General features: G+C 37.8%; 1 protein-coding gene across 47 annotated transcripts in view; it reads right to left on the bottom strand.

Annotated features, from left to right (window-relative positions):
- ABI3BP (ABI family member 3 binding protein) overlaps nt 1-19,176 on the bottom strand; it is a 240,572-nt gene that overhangs the window by 4,209 nt on the left and 217,187 nt on the right. For all 47 annotated transcript variants that reach the window (XM_072811858.1, XM_072811859.1, XM_072811861.1 and 44 more), the window contains 3 exons: nt 17,128-17,236; nt 934-1,013; nt 87-116 (listed from right to left, as the gene is read on the bottom strand). In XM_072811858.1, coding sequence (XP_072667959.1) covers nt 87-116; nt 934-1,013; nt 17,128-17,236 — 219 coding nt within the window. The remainder of the gene's footprint in view (nt 1-86; nt 117-933; nt 1,014-17,127; nt 17,237-19,176) is intronic.

The raw sequence follows: 19,176 nt of genomic DNA, 5'->3' as shown, positions 1-19,176 counted from the left end.
TAAAATCATGACCATTCTGCTGTGCCTGGAAGCTGAATCAGTTTAGAGAAGCATGTAGTTGGGTTCACACAGAGCCAGGTACTTACCAGAAACTGGCTCGCTCACTCTTGGATCCGCTGAAGAGAAAAAGCAGAGTCAGGTGTTACAGTAGGTCAGTAAGCACTGGTGTGTCAGTGGTATAGTGAGGAAGGTGAATGCTGACAGTTAAGTCTGACTTGCAAAGTGGTACACTCTTGCTAAAGACTGAATTTGAAAGTGGGTTTTGGTTGTAGAGTTATTTTCCATTAGACAGTCTCTGCACGGGACTCAGCTGTATCTTTTGGAATCTTTGTTGCTCTTCAAACTCTCACTCCATTTTAAAGCTTCCTCTTTTTAGATTCAGACAGGAAATATTGATGGTAAAATCACCAAAATGCCAGGAAGTGCCGTTGGTATAAAAATTACACAGATAATGCTGTGAGTTCAGATGTATCTTTTAAAGGAATTGGGAGTGTACACAGTCAGAAAATTTCACAGCTCCTTATCAAAAAAAACCGTCAAATGAATGCCCTTTCTGGATGTCCTATGACTCGAGTGTGTCTGATATTTTAATTCTAGGCATTGATTCTAAGCATACAGAGGAGCATTCATTCATTCACTGGTTTTTAGAGTAGACACTGATAACACTTTTCATCTTTTAAACTGATAGGCCTTTTTTTTTCTCTAACATCAAAATAAATTAGAAAAAAAATGTTAGTGTTTCCTTAAGGCTACCTTTATCAGATTGCTTTTTCAAAGTTCGAGAAACACTTTATACACGTGTTTATTTAGCTGGGTTTCACAGAAGCTCCTTATGCAAAACATTGTGGCCCTTTACATCCTTATTGGGAATTACCTGATTGATGTGATTACTTGATTCAGTACTGAACGCCACTGTGATTGTGATGTGATTACCTGATTCAGTACTGAATGCCACTGTGTTGCTGGCTGGGCCTTCTCCAAGTGGGTTTTTGGGTTTCACCTGGAATTCATAGCTGTGTAGGAGAAAAATTTTTTTTTAAAAAATCATAGTATATTCTTCAGGGGTAGGAAACAACATTCCTTTGTTATACTGAAGTCCTTCCTGATTCTATTTTGAAATCATGAGGACAGTGAGCACACAAATATTTGACAACCACTATGACGAAATAAACTCTTTACTTTCCAAACACGTTGTCTAATGTTTTGTATAAGGAAAGGAGTTAATAAAAAAGATTTGGAGTTTAAAAGACCGCTAACTAGTAGGAACAACTAGGCTTTCTAGATTTAAAAGGTCTAATGAATGCTCAGCAAAATAAAAAAAGAAAAAAGACTAACCAAGCATACCAGTTGAAAAATTTCAAGAGTATTGGAATATAAAGATCTTAGAAGTTTCTGAGAAAAAAAAAATAGGTTTCATTCAAAGGACCCAGACTCAGAATGATATTTGACTTCTTAGAAGCACTGAAAGTTCGAAAACAATGGAAGGGGCGCCTGGTTGGCTCAGTTGGTTAAGTGTTCAACTCTTGATTTCAGCTCAGGTCATGATCTCAGGGTTGTGGGATAAAGTCCTGAGTCAGGCTCTGCACTAAGTGTGGAAACTGCTTGTGCCTTCTCTCTCTACTCCTCCCTGGGTCACTCCCCCTCTCACTATCTATCTCTAAAATAAATCCTAAAGTCCCTAAAAAACTCCAAAACAATGGAATGCCTTCAGCAGTCTTCATTTTATTCTAAAATCTGTGTCTGCCCAAACAATAGTATCAGTAAAACAAAGATATTTCCAGACATGTAAAAACTCAAATATATTATCTTCCATGATCTAAAAATACATTTCTCAAGGAATGCCACAAAGGGAGGCAGGAAAAGAGGACAAAGGATATAGGAGTTAGGGGAGCAACACAGAAGCAAAAGATGATGTTGAGGGATTCTAGGAGATATTACCATAAACGCATCGAATAAAGAGATGATGTACTTTGCTTTTTTGAGAAATAGTCTAGAAATATGGCAGAAGAAATAATTAATTAGCAAAAGAAATAGCTAAAATAATTGAAAAAGAGTATAGTTGACCAAGATGGTGAAATAGGAAGCTCCTGAGCTGCTCTTCTCCCACAGGCACATCATATATACAGCTAGCTGCACATGGAGCAGTTCTCTCTGAAAGATCCAGAAACTAGCCAAGTGACTCATACACATCAGGCAAATGAAAGAACACCCACATTGAAATGGGTAGGAAAGGCTAGGACACACTCTTGGCAAAAACCCTGCTTCTGGCACAGCGTCCTGTAATTGGGGGCAAATCCCCAACTCACAGCACCTCCCTGAGGAGCAAAGGGTTTGGACCTCCCATCTAGTACCCCAACTTTTAAGACTCCCACCTGAGGAATGAGGCCCATAAACACCCAGCCCTAAAAGGCAATAGGGCTTGCATTCACAATTACCAATGACTGTAGTCAAGAAGCAGTTCTTAACCAGCCAGACCCCCAGGGCTTAGCACAGAGAGAACCGGCAAAGCCACCCATATACCAGTCTTCCCTGAAAAAGGTTTATTTGCATACCTTAAAAGTGGCTATCTGATGAACATAGGGGAAGGGAAGGAAAAGATAAAAAACAGGGAGGCAAATCATGAGAGACTCTTGACCAGAACAAACTGAAGGTTGTTGTTGGAGAGGTGGGTAGGGGGATGGGGTAATTGAGTGACAGGCATTAAGGAGGGCACTTGATGTCATAAGCACTGGGTGTAATATGCAACTGGTGAATCATTAAATTCTATTCCTGAAGCTAATAATACACCTTATGTTAACTAAATTGAATTAAAAAAAATTTTTTTTTAAAGCTGGTATCTGAAGGTGAGACTTCTAACTATAGCACATATGTATTGGCTGGCTGCAATCGTCAGAGACTGGAAAAATGGTGGACACCTTCCTTGCCCCTCCCCCCAGCCTGCTCCAACAGTAAAACTAAGTCACCACTATCTCTCTGGAAGGAGTTTACAAATATTTGGCACCCTAGTTTTTGTGGCTGCTGTTCAAAGGATGTCGGCTTACCTGGCTCTGAGAGCCAACGGGGCTTGCATTCTTGAGTCCCATACTACTGTAGCACACAAAGCAGTTTTTAACAGATACAGGAGCACTCCTCCCTCATGGGTATATCAGCATGGGCTGAACACAGAGAGAGCTTGCAAAAATGCCCATCCTCCAGGTTTTCTGGAGGAGGATTAAATACATAGTATCCTAGCTGCTATCTGAGGGTCCAGTTTATAATTAGCTTGCATCCAGGTGCTGATTGCAGTTCTCACCTTTGGGACACTGATGGGTTTTGGAATACCCTCAGCTATGGCAAGCCACTAACAACAGAGAAGGTGGCTTGGACAACCTCGGAGGTTTGAGGAATAACCAGGAACTTGGGCTGGGCTGACCGAAGAGATTTATTTCCTACACAAGACCATTCTATCAAGACTGGGAGGGATGGCTGTTCTACCTAATGAGCAGAAATGAACAAAGAATCAAGGAAACTGAAGAAACAGAAGAATATGTTCCAAACAAAACAAGAAAGTTTACAAAAACAGATCTCAATGAAATAGTGATTTACCTCAGAGTTCAAAATAATAGTCATAAAGATGCTTACCAAGGTCAAGAGAAAAATGCATGAACAAAGCAAGAATTTCAACAAGGAGAGACTAAAAAAATGTACCAAACAGAAATCACTTAGCCGAAGAATACACTAACCGAACTGAAAAATTCATTAGAGGAGTTAAACAATAGACTAGATAAAGTGCAAGAAAGGATCAGCAAACTTGAAAACAGGGCAGAGGAATTCAACTAATCAGAGGAGTCAAAAGATAAAAGAATGAAAAGGAGTGAAAATAGCTAAGAGACATATGGGACACCATCAAGCAGATATGTATTATAGGAGTCCCAGAAGAAGGAGAGAGAAAGGAGCTGAAAGTTTATGTGAAGAAATACTGACTAAAAACTTTATCCTGGGGAAAGAGACATCCAAATTCAGGAAGTCCAAGGAGTTTCATATAGGAGAATCTAAAGATACCCACACTGGGACACATTATAATTAAACTGTCAAAAGTTAATACAGCGAGAGAATCTAAAAGAAGCAAGGGAAGAGCACCTTGTTTCATACAAGGAAATTTCCATAATACTATCAGCAGATTTTTTCAGCAGAAACATTCAGGCCAAAAGAGAGCAGACCTGACATATTCAACATGCTAAAATTAAAACAACAAACAGGGATCCCTGGGTGGCGCAGTGGTTTAGCGCCTGCCTTTGGCCCAGGGCACGATCCTGGAGACCCGGGATCGAATCCCACGTTGGGCTCCCGGTGCATGGAGCCTGCTTCTCCCTCTGCCTATGTCTCTGCCTCGCTCTCTCTCTCTGTGACTATCATAAATAAATAAAAAGTAAAAAAAAAAAAACAAAACAACAAACAAAATTACCCAGCAAAACTGTCCTTCAGAATTGAAGGAGAGGTAGAGTTTCTCAAACAAAAGCTGAGGATTCATCACCACTACAGTGGCCTTGTAAGAAATGTTAGAGAGTTCTAGCTGAAACTAAAGGCTGCTAATTAGTTACAAGAAAACATACAAAAGTATAAAACTCACTGGTAAAGATAAATTAATAGTTAAATTCAGAATATTCTAATGTAATCATGGTGGGGCAAATCATTTATAACTAATGTGAAAAAAGGTTAAAAGAGGAAAATATTAAAAATAGCAATGCTGCAACAATTTGTTATCGATTATAATGATGCAAACAAAGTAAATTATGGTATCAAAACAATGTGGAGGAGAGAGTGTAAAAATGCAGAGCTTCTGTATGTGTTTGAAGTTGCTATTAGCATAAAATAAACTGTCATAAATGGTTTATGTAAGTCTTGTGGTAACAAAAACAATAACTTACAGGAGATATATTAAAGATAAAGAGAAAGCAATCAAAGCATACCTCTACAGAAAATCATCAGATCACAAGGGAAGAGTGCAAAGAGAAAATAAAGGAACAAAAGAATTACAAAACAATTGGGAAACCATGAACAAAACAGCCGTAGTAAGTCTATACCTCCCAATAATTACTTTAAATGTAAATAGACCAAATTCTCCAATCCAAGGACAGAGAGTAGTAGCTTAATGGACAAAAAACAGGAACCAAGGAAATGCTGCTTATAAGAGACTTACTTCAGCTTTAAGGACACACACAGACTAAAAGGAAAGAAGAGGAAAAAGATATACCATTCAGATGGAAAACAAAGGAAGCAGAGGTACCATCTGGACAGAAAATCATTATGAGACATTGGACTTAAACTACACATTGGACTGGAAAGGTCTAAGAGACATTTACAGAACATCCATCTGAATACATATTCTCAAGCACACATGTAACATTCTTCAGAATGGATATTTTAGGCCACAAAACAAGTCTTGAAAAACTAAAAAATGCTGAAATCATATCAAGTATTTTTTTTCTTACCCTAATGGTAAGAAGCTAGAAATTAATTACATGAAGAAAACTAGAGAATTCACAAATATGTGGAGATTAAACAACATGCTTCTGAACAACCAATGGGTTCATGAAGAAATCCAGTGTAACAACAACAAAATTCCTTGAGACAAATGAAAATGGAAATACAACATATAAAAGCTTATGAGATACAGTAAAAGCAATTTGAAGAGGGAAATATATAATGATGAATGCCTACATTAAAAAAAAAGATATGAAATAAACAGCTCAAGGATCTACAAGAGTAAACTAAGCCCAAAGTTGGTAGAAGAAAGGAAGTAACAAAGCTCAGAACAGAAATGAAAGAGATTACAACTGATCCCCCCCAAATAAGAGACTAATATAACCAATTATACTCTAATAATTTGCATATTGCAGAAAAAAATGGATATGTTCCTAGAAACATAAAACCTACCAAGACTGAATGATAAAGAAATAGGTAATCGGAACAGAACATGATCAAGTGGGATTCAATCCAGGGATAGTAAGATGCTCAACATCCACAAATCAATCAATGTGATATACCACCTCAACAAAATGAGTGATAATCTGTATGGCCTCAATAGATGCAGAAAAGCATTAGACAAAATTCAACATACTTTCATGACAAAGACTCTCAAGAAAGTGTTATGGAAGGAATGTGTCTCAACATGATAAAGGCTATAAATGACAAGCCCACAGCTAACATCACACTCAACAGTGAAATGCTGAAACCTTTCCTTCTCAATCAGGAGCAAGACAAGGATGCCCACTCCTGCCACTTTTATTTGACATAATCCTGGAAATCCTAGCCAGAGAAATCAGGGAAAAAACCAAATACTGTCATCTAAAACAAAGTACAACTATTTCTATTTATGGATGACATGGTATTATATAGAAAACCCTACAGACTCCACAAAACCACCATTAGAATAAACAAATTCAGTCAAGTTGCAGGATACAAAGTCAGTATATAGAAATCAATTGTGTTATATACCAACAGTGAACTTTCAGAAAGAGAACTCAAGAAAACAATCCCATTTATAATATCATCAAGAAGAATAAAGTACTTAGGAATAAATTTATTCAGAGAAATAAAAGATCTGTATACTGAAAGCTGTAAAAAATATGAAAGAAGGAAACCACAGTGAGGAAAACACAAATACATGGAAAGACATTCCCTGTTAATGGATTAGAAGAATTAATATTGTTAAAATCTCTCTACTATCCAAAGCAATTGATAGATTTGATGTAATTGCTATAAAAATTTCAATGGCATTTTTCACAAAAACAACAATGGATCCTCTAATTTGTATGGAGCCATAGAAGAACCAGAATGGCCCAAGCAATCGTGAGAAAGAGCAAAGGTGAAGGCTTCATGGTCCTGGATTTCCAGCTCTATTACAAAGCTTTACCAATCAAAAATAGTTTGGTATTGGCAGAAAACAGATACATAGATTAAGGGAACATAACAGCAAAGAAATAAACTCACCCCTATATGGTCAGTTTATGACAAAGGAGACAAGAATATACAGTTGGGAAAAGGACAGACTCTTCAATAAATGGTCTTGGGAGAACTGGACAGCTACATACAAGAGAACAAAACTGGACCACTATCTTACGCCATACACAAAATTAGCTCAAAATGGATTAAATGCTTGAATAGAAGATCTGCAACCACAAAAAACTAATGGAAGAAAACACAGAGGGTAATCTCCTTGACATCAGTCTTGGCAATGATTTTTTGGATTGAATACCCAAAGTAAAGACAACAGAAGCTAAAATAAGTGGGACTACCTAAAACTAAAAAGCTCTGCACAGCAAAGGAAACCAACAAAAAGAAAGGCAACCTAAAAAAAAAAAAAAAAAAAAAAAAAAAAAAAGAAAGGCAACCTATAGAATAGGAGAAAGTATTTGTAAAACATGTATATGATAAGGGGCTAATATACAAATATATAGGGAACATATGCAACTCAACAGCAAAAAAGTAACTGTATTAAAAAAAAAAGGGGGCAAAGAACCGAAATAGACAATTTTTTTTTAAGAAGATATACAGATGGCCCATAGGTATGTGAAAAGGCACTCAACATCACTAGTTGTCCAGGAGAGCATAATGAGGTATCACCTCACACCTGAGACAAGAGGTAACAAATGCCTGTGAGGATGTGGAGTAAGGAATCCTTTGTACACTCTTGGTGGGATGCAACTGGCATAGTCACCCTAGAAACATGTGTGGAGGTTCCTCAAATTAAAAAGGGACTGTGGACAGTTCCTCAAGAACTGTCATATAATCAGGCAATCTCACCTCTGAGTATTTATCCAGAGACAGTGAAATCATTGTCTCAAAGAGATATTTGTACTCCACATTCATAAGCAGCATTATTTACATTAGCAAAGATATGGAAACAACTTAAATACCCATTGATACGTAAATGGATATAGAAAATGTAATATTTTCTATTCAGTCTTAAAAATGAAGGAAATCTTGCCATTTGCAGTGACATGGATCAACCTGGTGACATACTGCATGGTATCACTTATGTTAAAACTCAAAAAAAGTCAAACTCACAGAAATAGAGTAGAAAAGTGGTTGCTAGGGGTTGCGGGAAATAGATCTTGGTCAAAGGGTACAAACTTTCAGTTATAAGATGAATAAGATCTGAGGATCTAATGTATAATATCGTAACTGTAGTTGATAACATTGTATTATATGATTGCAATGTGCTAAGAGTAGACTTTAAATATTCTTACCCCAACCCCCAAATAGGTAAATATACGAGGTGCTGGTTGTGCTAAGTAACCTGATTAAGGTGGGAATCATTTCACAACGTGTATGTGTATCAGATCATCATGTTGTATATCCTTTAAATATATTAGTTTTGTCGATTATACAATAAAGATGAAAAAAATTGAAAATGGTTGCTTCTGTGAGGCAGAATTTGGGAAGAGGAGTGAACAGCTTTACACCATTTGACTTAAAACCATATACAAATATTTCAGACAAAAACGAAAATTAAATTCAGGGCACATGGGTGTCTCCATCAGTTAAGTGCCTGACTCTTGATTTTGGCTCAGGTCGTAATCTCAGGGTTGTGAGGTCAGGTTCTGCACTAAGTGTGGAGTCTGCTTAAGATTCTCTCTCCCCCTACCTCTTTTTCTCTTCCCCTCCCTCCTCTCATACTCACTCTCTTAAAAAAAAAAAAGATTAAAATTTAAAAAGCCACTTATAAGACCTATGTCATTACCACTAGTATCTATCTAAATGGAGTATAGTCCAGATGACAGCCAGATGTCACCAAAGACAAACCAAGTGAGTAACACCACTGGCACAATGCCATGCCAGGTTCTCCCTGGGTGGAAATGGGTCCAAGCAAAAACAGTCTTCCTGACCCTCCCTCTCAGGAGGTAGCAAGGTGCTGTGGCTAAGGTCATGGGCTCCGGAGCCACAAAAACAGGTTCACAACTCAGTAATACTTGACTTTAAGGTAAGTCCCGTAAATGCTGTGAGCCTTGATTTTTTCATATTTAAAAATAAATAACATTATCCTCATTTTTATATAAGGGTATAAAAATACCTTTTGAATCTTTTTGTGAGGAAGAAATTAGATAACACATTTAAAAGGAAGGTGCCTGGCACATAGTAAGTAATTATAAATATTCTCTAGTATTAAATTTCTATCTCTAGAAAATTTTTAAAAAAGTAGTTATATTATTGGGGAACTTGACAAACACTGCCATAGAATTCTAGAGACAGAACTCTTCTATGTCCACATTCTTGCTTTTGGGTTCATAAAGTTTATAATAAGGGTACAGCCAGTGGGTTATTGAGAAGAATAAAAATTCAGGTGAATCTTTCTACATAGGTTAAGAAAATAAAAAGTTCTAAGATTTCAATAAGGAGTCTAGAAAGTGCTAAACCATTATTCCATAGAAGTGGGGTAATAAAGGGTAGAATTTGAAAACAACTGTTGAAAATCAGCATAAGATTTAAATACCAATTCACTGAAAAGTGAAAAAAAAAACTAGGATTTCAATGAGCGGGATCTGTAGAGAGACAGGGACACTCCAACCTGTAGGATCTGACCTGAACCAATCTTCAGGTTTGGTTAGCGTAGACACTTATTTCGATCATTTCCTACTTTCCCTTCCTTTATTTCTCTCTATAACCATTTCCCTCTATTTTTTTTTTTTTGCCTATAAAGGAGTTTTAGTTTTTATTATTTGATGAACTTTTTACTTATTGACTCCCAAGGATTTAAAAGTTGGTTTTCACTCTAACAAAGGTCTCAAACTTCAAGCAACCTGCCTTTTATATAGAAAGGCCACCCTGCAGCTGCTTGTTGGTTTGAGTGGTTTGGCTACCTAATTTTACCCCTATGAAGTTTTGAAATATTTGAGCCCTATTCAGGTAGGCTTCAGTCAGGGGAAGAGAAATGGAAAAGTAGAATATGAAAAAGTGAGTAACAGGCGCTCAAATGAGGAAGGAGAAATCCGATCAATCCGTTCTCCAGGCATTTCTGGATGCCTGCCACATGTAGACATTGTACTGACCTGGGAATACAGATAAGGAGCGCAAGGGCAGAGCTGCAGGGACATTTATTAGAGAATAAAATAAGTCCTAATCAGGGGCAGAGGGCAGAGGAGCAGAGCACCAGCAGGCATCAAGTGTCATCAACCCGGTGCCTCGGACGTCCTCAGGAACATTCTTGTAGCTCCCATTTCTACGGGTACAAGCAATTCCCGGTCTGGGCTACACTCCAAGTCTATATAGTTGCTATGCGTTTCTGGCACCGCCCTCCCCCCCCCACACCCCCATACTAAGCAATTCTAAGTGAAAAGCAATGAAAAGAATATATTCATGTGAAAGAATAATTGCTCTCTTTATAGACTAGTGGAGTTCCATGCTCTTAGCTATACTTTTGCCAGAAGAAAAGTTGCAAAACTGAGCACTCCTCTACATTTCTTTTTTCTTGAATGATGCAGCCATTGTTCTGCGGCCCACACCTACAATAAAACTCAATAAAGTACCTAATGCTCTGGTAGCTTATTTTGCTCCTTTCCACAAAGCCCATAAGATGTGGAAAAGTTCGTAACAGAATCTGCAGAGACCAGAATATACACACACACACACACACACACACACACACACACACACACACAAAAACCCCACCATGAACGAGGATATAATGGCTATTCCACATGCCTTCTTTGTTCAGCCAGATTTATAGTTATGAGAAGCTGCTGTCTCTATTCCAGTTTACTTTTGGAGCCAAGATTTTATTAAATCAAACAACATAAACAATAGTCCCAAACTGTCCTTGCTGTCAGGTACAGGAAATTTCAGTAGGTTTTCGTTTTAGAGGCAGGACTGTTCTCCAGGATCCTCCCAGGCTACAGAGGAGAGCAGAAGTCCTTGAATGCCTTAAGTGAACTTGATTTATCTTAATTACCAGACAGAAGACATTTTCCATAGGAAGTTGCGGGGCCACATGGAAATCTGGCACACAAGGGGTTGATTCTTCAGGGGTTTTTAAGTCAAGTTAGGAGAGGAGGGCTCATGTGAAGACATGATAGTGCTTTTTATTTTTACCGTGGAGCACGTGTGCATCCATCTATAGTGTCCAACCTATTTAGCAGAAGAGCCCCATCTGTTGGATTATCCCAACGTGTGCTAGAAACAACCTGTCTGAAAACAAACGGCAGACCACAGGCCTAGCTTCAGAGAAATATGGTTTATCCGAACGATTCTACTCGCTGTAAGACTTAGATTCAGGGTTTGTTTCCAGTTCCAGTTTCCCACTGACTCTGTGACGTCTTTGGATATCCTACAAATGTACCATTTTCGAAGTTGGGGAGGCTTTGGGATCAATAAGTTACTTCGTCCTTCCTGTCCCCTTAGGCAGTGGTGCAAGGCTTACTGTTTTAGTCCTATGCTTTCTCAGTTCTTCTGTTCACATAACCACAAAGGGTTGGCTGCGGACAGGAGAGGCCTAGTGTTTTTCTTTGGCCTCAACAAGAGCCACACATGCGGTTTCATGGGGGAAATAAATGGACAATAAATACTGGGGAATGGGTTGGTTGGGTACTGGTCCAGCTGGACGCCAACATATCTATATTTTCTTTGTTATCTGGGGGGTAGGGGTGAGAGAGGGGTTCTGGAAAGAAAGAGATGGAGTTGTGACATAGCAGCGTGCCTCTCGTAGCTCTCCTGCTTCACCTAAGACGGTTCCAACTCCACACCTGCAGCCCTTCTTCCCTGTGCACGTCTATGACCAAAGCTCACCATAGCTGCAAGCGTCTGTGGGCAAGGCTGGGGTAGTCCCCACTGTGACCCTGGGAATGCAGCCATGGGCTCCACCCTCTGTAGATAGAAACGTCTCATACCAGGTGTGCAGCCAAACTCTCCTGCAGCCAGACAGCTGCTGGATGGCCCCTCCCAGTGGGCATTTTTTTTTTTTTTTTTTTGAGCTTCTACACAGGCAATAAAAACCTGGCTAAGTTGTAAAAACAGGCAGGGAGAGGCATGGCATGCATGGCGAGAAGAAGAAGGTAACACAGTCCTCCATGCTTTTGGTTCTAGACTCTTTGGAATTTTTAACCTAAAAGGCTCTGGTGATCTATATTCTCTGCATTGATTATTTTGGGGGTTAAACGTTCTCTCACCAAGCTCTATCCCTCCCCCTCCAGTGTGTAACAAAGGATCAGCCAGGGATATTTTTAGATCTCATGTTTTTCAGTCCAGACAAATGATGGAAAATGCTACCTAAAATTATATACATGCGTCTCCTGGACACACATGTATAGGAACCCAGCTACAGTAATTCTTTCAAAAGTTATTATCTTCTAGCTTTTCAAGTAGGGAATTCCAGAACCTCATGGAAGGGTGGTGGTGGTGGTGGTGGATTTTAACAACGATAATTCAAAGTTTGCCTACTGGGAATACAATTTTCCCCAAGCACTGAAATGTGACTGAAGTCATTCTTTATGGGTAATAAAAACCACCTGGTGGCTGCACCCTATACATACTTCCTCTTAATTTTACAGCATGTCTTTTATTAGTATTAATCTTGGATCATGGTTGGGGCAGGAAAGATACAATGGAAAGAAATCTTGCCTTAACAACATAAGATAGTATGGAAAAAGCTTGCATCAAAAAAAAAAAAAAAAAAAAAAAAAAAAAGAAAAGAAAAAAGAAAGAAAAAAAGGCCAACAAACCTATATTTGGCGCTTATAATTTTGTTATTCCGACTGTAGCCCTGCTGTGGGTAGTAAGTCTGAGGACTACTTGTAATTCACTCAAGTCGTGCACATGGCCTTGATCCGAAAAAACAATAGTGTTCTTGCTCTTTCTTTTCTTGCCAATCTGTCCCATTCAGTGATATCCTTTACCATAAAGGTCTAGTCTCAAGTATCCTGTGAGGCTTTCTCTCCTCTTTTAAATTGCAGAACTTCAGTGTAAGCCCTTTGCCATCTTTTATGCTGTCTAACGGTGCTTTCTGGTTGTTTCATGGGTGTTAGTTTTGTTTCTACAGGTGATTCTAGGCTTCAGAAATCCCAAATTAAATGAAATAATTCAACTTCAGTTTATTCTTCCTTAACTTATTAAGCTATTTTGATTAATAGATCAAAATATTGTGTTTCAACACATAATATTTCAGCTGAAAGCTTTTTTTTTTTCCCATTAAGTAAACAAATGAATCTCTAGCATATATTTAAGAGAGCACAGATGCGTTCCTGTTCACTGGGGACTGGGATCTCCTGAACTACTCGACCACCACAAAATTCCACAAATTGTAGACTAAACAATTTTCATGAACCTTTATATCCATGTGTGTCATATCTGTGCCCAATGGGGAAATGTTTTCAAACTGCTGATATACAACTTTTATTTTATTTACTTTTTATTTTTTTATTTTTATTTATTATTTATTTATTTATTTTAATTTAATTTTATTTTTTAAAAAATTTTTTATGATATACAACTTTTAAATCATGACCCAGTAGGGACTATCAGTATAGTCCTGGTCATTCATAGATAGGAATTTTAAGTCCCTTTTTAAAACAAAACAAAACAAAACAAAACAAAACAGTATTTATATCTGAATGGGCTTCATTCAATTATACCAAACTCTAAAAATAACACAAAATAAGCCAAATAGAAACACCGAATGGACCCAGATTTCTGCCAACTGGCAAAACTCAGCATGGGATTCTGATTTCAGGGATTCCTAAATTTAATATTACTTTTTCCCAAAGACAAATCCAGAAAGAGCCTCTTTTGGGCTCTGCTTATTGGGATAGTAGAATGGGTTCCTCCTCAGAAGACCCACCAATGAAGGACAAGCAAGACATATGCCTTAGGGCAGGATAAAAGGGACAAGGCTCTAAACTCCAGAAACAATTAGCATAAGTCCTACAACAATTACACCTGGAAGCTAGATGTGGATCCCGTGACTAATTAGTCCTGTGATTCCAAAATGAAATGCAGCTTCGCACTTCTTCTGCACCTATTTCTCTTATGCAAACTATTTGGCCAATTAGGCAAGGTGCCAAATGGCATTCTTGCAAGACACTAAAAAAACTTTTTGTTACATTTATTCTACCCACAGATACCCATGATACATAGCTCCAGTATCAAGAGTGATTATTCCAACTAAATCAAAGTCAGGAAAAAAACCAAACTAAAATGAAACTTGGAGCACACTCCCAGTTACCATCTTTCTGGGTCTTATCTATTGACCAGATTCCCTGATCTGACACAGACTGTCCTCTACATCCTGGCCTCCACTGCTTGTGGCTTCCACTGCCTCTGTCCACTTTTCACTGCACACACCATGCCTTTTGGTCCTCTGCACCGACCTGCACTATTCTTTCCCCTCCCACAGGTACCTAGCTAGCTCCTTCCTATGCATTCTTCAAGCTGCAGCCCAGCTGTCACCTCCTCCAGGACGTTTTCTCAGTGTCCCCAGACTTTGAAAAATGCCACCCACTCTGGGCTCCCCTTGCAAGCTGTATGTATCTTTTACGGGAGCTCTCACCACTTTGTGTAGAATAATTGATTACCAACTGCTCACCCTCCTCAAGGGCGGGCACCACGTTTATTCACGTTTGCAGTTACAACACCAATCACACTGTTGGCACTTAATAAATGTTCGCTGAATGGAAACACAAACCTTTTACAAACAAAGGAGGCTTAAAAATGTCACTGAAATAATTATTTTTTACTTCTGATCATGACTAATAGGTGAACTCGGAGAAGATTTGAGAATAGCCTAATTCAGAAAAGGAACACAATGAACATTTAGAAATTAGATGTTTTTCAATATGCTTTCCAATGTATTAAGTGGAATAAAAGCAAGAATCTGTAAAGAAAAACCATCCACGTTCTGTAAGCCCAAGTCCACCTATTAAAAAGTCCAAATTAAATAACTTTTTCTTTTTTATTCTTTCCTTAAGATATATTATGTTAAAAATAGTCTCTCTCTCTCTCCCTCTCCCTGTTAATCTCACTAAGGAAATAGAACCAAGATCATCGAATGGGCTTTTACTGAAATACATGCTTATTTTGGCTAACTTAAATCCTTTAAAAAAATTAGTGGTTGTAATATTTTCCATATTACAGTTGAAAACAGAGAACTTTAAAGAAAAAAGATGCTGTGGAAAATGTTATATTTGCAGCATAGAACTACAGTTTATACACAGCAAACCATCTAGAATGAACTAGATGCTTCCTTTCTTTCCTGAAAAGAGAAGAGTTTCCTTGGTATCAGAACTGTAATAGACTCTTTCAAGTGTCACAGTCAATACCTGACTCAATTCCATCAACTGAGGACAATGAAAGATATAAGTAAAACTTATGAAAAACATTTCTAATGCTGGAGTTCCGGTCTTTGCCTCTGCTGATCTTTTTAAATACCAGGAAACCTTATCAAGCTATGAAGTATTCAGTCTGGAAAAATTCCTGATTAGGTCTCTCTGAAAACTGATCCATGTTGCTTGGCATACTATAACTTACAATGTGAGGATGTTTTCATTTTAACTGACTGCGTGGACAGCTTATCAAACAGTGGTCTGGAGTTTGAGGAAAGAAATTGATTTTCCACAGAGAGTGATATTTAGTCCCCAAATGAATTCAGTACATTGGCTTTGTTAAGGAAATGCTTGGCTGTATCCATTTGAGAATCTCTTTGAGCAATAAATTTGATGATTTAGCCATGTAAAACAAAGCAAAACAAAAAAGTCTTTTCTATTACATTTCTAGAAGTGTGTAAGGCCCTTTTTGTGCAATACAATGAGCTGATAAAATTGGATATTTTATTTTTTATTTATTTATTTTTGTATATTTTTTCTTGGAGTTCTATTTGCCAACATATAGCATAACACCCAGTGCTCATCCCATTAAGTGTCCCCCTCAGAGTGCCCATAACCCAGTCACCCCATCCCCCTGCTCACCTCCTTTTCCATTTCCTCTTGTTCGTTTCCCAGTTACATGTCTCTCATTTTAGATTTAAAAAGAAATGACTAGGTGATGGGCATTAAGGAGGGCATGTGATGTGATGAGGACTGGGTGTTATATGCAACTGATGAATTATTGAAAACTACATCTAGGAGCACCTGGGTGGCTCAGTGGTTGAGCTCGGGTTGAGCTCCCCGCAGGGAGCCTGCTTCTCCTCCTCCTTTTTTTTTTTTTTTTTTTTACTGTTTATTTTTTTTTATAAATAAATTTTTTATTGGTGTTCAATTTACCAACATACAGAATAACACCCAGTGCTCATCCCGTCAAGTGTCCCCCTCAGTGCCCGTCACCCATTCACCCCCACCCCCTGCCCTCCTCCCCTTCCTCCACCCCTGCTTCTCCTTCTGCCTGTGTCTCTGCCTCTGTGTCTCTGATGAATAAATAAAATCTTTTTTAAAAAAAGAAAACTACATCTGAAACTAATGATGTACTATATGTTGGCTAACTGAATTTAAACTAAAAAAAAACCAAACAAAAACAAACAAAAAAACAAACAAGACCATACTGTAAAACAAACAACCTGGCATCAATGTATAATAAGAGATGCCAAGAAAAGTTGCTTATTGTACAACATTGCTAATATTATATATTTCTATTTTCAAAAATTGATTCTCATTTGTCTGCAATAAAAAGACCCAAACTCAAAGGACTGCTATACCTGGGAATGGTCTGTAGCTATTTGAAGCATTCATTATCACAAACGTTCATCTACATTTGTGACATAGCTTGGATTTCCTTGCCTTCCTTTTCCCAGCATGCCAAGCCAAAATGCTTCTGTTTTCAGATTTAGTTTACATCATTCACACTCCAGTTATGTCTGGTCCACAGACCTTTCCTTCTCTAAATTTTTGTATTTAATATCAACATTTGGTGTTAATGACCTTCCATTTTTCAATGTTCTTACATGGAGTGTTAACTCACAAGACCATCTTGTCAGCTCTTGTGGCCCCACCAATAACTTGCATATTTGCAAAACATGACTCTAGAGGGATCTCCTGCTATGCACAGTAAGCCGAAGAATGAAATGCAAACTAGACTGCCCTTTAAGATAGAGATGGATGATGTTATTTCATTCCTTTGTTATGACTTTTGCACTCTCAGAACAAACCTGTAACAGCACAGGCAGCTTACCTTGTGTCTGGTTTCAGATTTTCTACTGTGGAGAAGGTTTGATTTGTAATTTGGATGGACTTGTTCTTCCCACTGAATGACCCATTTTCTCTGGATATGACTTCATATTCTGAAAATCGAAAAAGCCAACAAATACTTGTCTTTATGTCCTGGCTGATTTAATTGTTCTTAAGGCTAACAGAATCATAAAGTCGCTCTCATAAAAGTGAGCGATTTAGATGGTAGTTCTTGAGGCGCAATTTTCAGATGAGGATGGTCAGTGGATGACAAAGGTCCCAAAGCATTTTGAGAGTTGCTCATTGACCATATCTACTTTTCCTTTACTGGAACACAGAGGCCTGTAATTGTGAAGACCGATGAAGTGCCTGTGGTAGCTTTGGAAATTGGTAACCAATGATTTTGCTAGGCAAGTCAGAGTGTGCCATTGTCAGAAAGCTCAGTGTGGGGAAAGCACTGTATGAGGAATGGTACTTGAGTAGAAGCCACGTTTCCTGGTCTACGGAGCCATATTATATAGCTGGGGAAAGGCTCCTGCATTCATGCTTCTGCTACAAAAAAACTTTTGCGTTTCAAACTACAGAATTAGGAGATTTTTGGATCTACTACTTACGTAAGTTATAAAGTTCTGTATGTATTGGCTTACATATGCATCCTTTACTGTTTTTTTTTTAAATTATGACTAGAAAGTATACATAGAGATCTACATAAATTTCACTTAAATGTATGTTTCTATGAACTTGGAGGGCTTTGACTGAGAAAGAAAGACTTTCAGATTAAGAACATAACTTATACATTTGTTAGCTGCTTTTCCTTGCTTTCAGTTGGGGTTTAATTTAACATATGTGACAAGATCATGCTGACGATTAAAAACTCAACAACAAACAACAAATCCTACTCAAAATACAAAGTAGTAGTCATCAGGGAAATGTGGGAAGGCCACAAAGGAGGTGGCAAGTTACTAGGGATTTCTGTTATTAGTATTGAAACGAAAGATGGGAGATGAAGACTGGAAATAAAACTGAAACTATGAAAGACTCAGGGAGATATAATTGTCAATTTTAATTTGGGAAGGGTTTTTAATGGCATATTTTAGAAATTAAAAAAGGAGGATAGCTCTTTCTCAATTATTTTATATGATCATCCTTCCAAAAATTCAAAATTAAACCAGAAGGCAATGGCTATTGTATCTGGACACATTAGCACAGTTACCAAAGGGCTAATGGCTAGTATTTAGTATGCGTTTTCCAGATCTTTCTATTCCCAACCTCTCAGTTGGCTTTATTTCTCACAGATGGTGGAAAGGGAGGGAAAGGGAAGACCCTGAATTCAAATATATTCCATTTTATATATATTTCTCAGCTGTGAAACAATATTTACTTAGAAAAATATGGGAGTAATTAAAATGTAAGTAAAACTGATTTTTTAGAAATGGAAATTGCTTGTTGGTTATGGCATTTGATATGCTGCTGATACGAGGGACCCAAAACACTCAAGACTTTTCTATTAAAGTAAAGGTATGGTGTGTGTGTGGGGGTGCTAGTTAGTTCCCTCTTTAAAAAACAAAACAAAACAAACAACAACAACAACAAAAAAAAAAACAGGAAACTGCATGGCTACATGACAGACCAAGTCATGTGGCTTCCATCTCAGTCAGTTTTCCCATCAGTAAAATGTCAATAAGCTCTCTTCATAGTATTGTTTGTGGAGATTAAATTAGGAATGTATGGAAAGCACTTAATAGTATTCTGCATATTTTTTTTCAATAGGTAGTACCCATTATTGCTGTTAATTTTATTATTCCTTATTATCCCTGAGTTGTGTTTTGAAACTAGGGTCAAAAAATTGGAAAGATTTCAATTGGAAAGATTCCAGTGCTGCTTAGTCATCCAAAGAAAAATTTTTATCACACTCCAGTTGATTATGCATGAAATTAACCTCCTTCAAAAAACATCTTTGGCTTAGGATGCTTCTCACCAACTGTGTAATATTCTTTTTAAATATTGCTCTGGGCTCTTAAGTACTACAAACTCTTACTGCATGTCTTCTCTA

The sequence above is a fragment of the Canis lupus genome, chromosome 35 (assembly GCF_048164855.1).
Source record: "Canis lupus baileyi chromosome 35, mCanLup2.hap1, whole genome shotgun sequence".
Classification (NCBI taxonomy): Eukaryota; Metazoa; Chordata; class Mammalia; order Carnivora; family Canidae; genus Canis; species Canis lupus.
The sequence above is the reverse complement of the archived record's forward strand: the minus strand, read 5'-3'. Positions and strand labels throughout refer to the sequence as shown.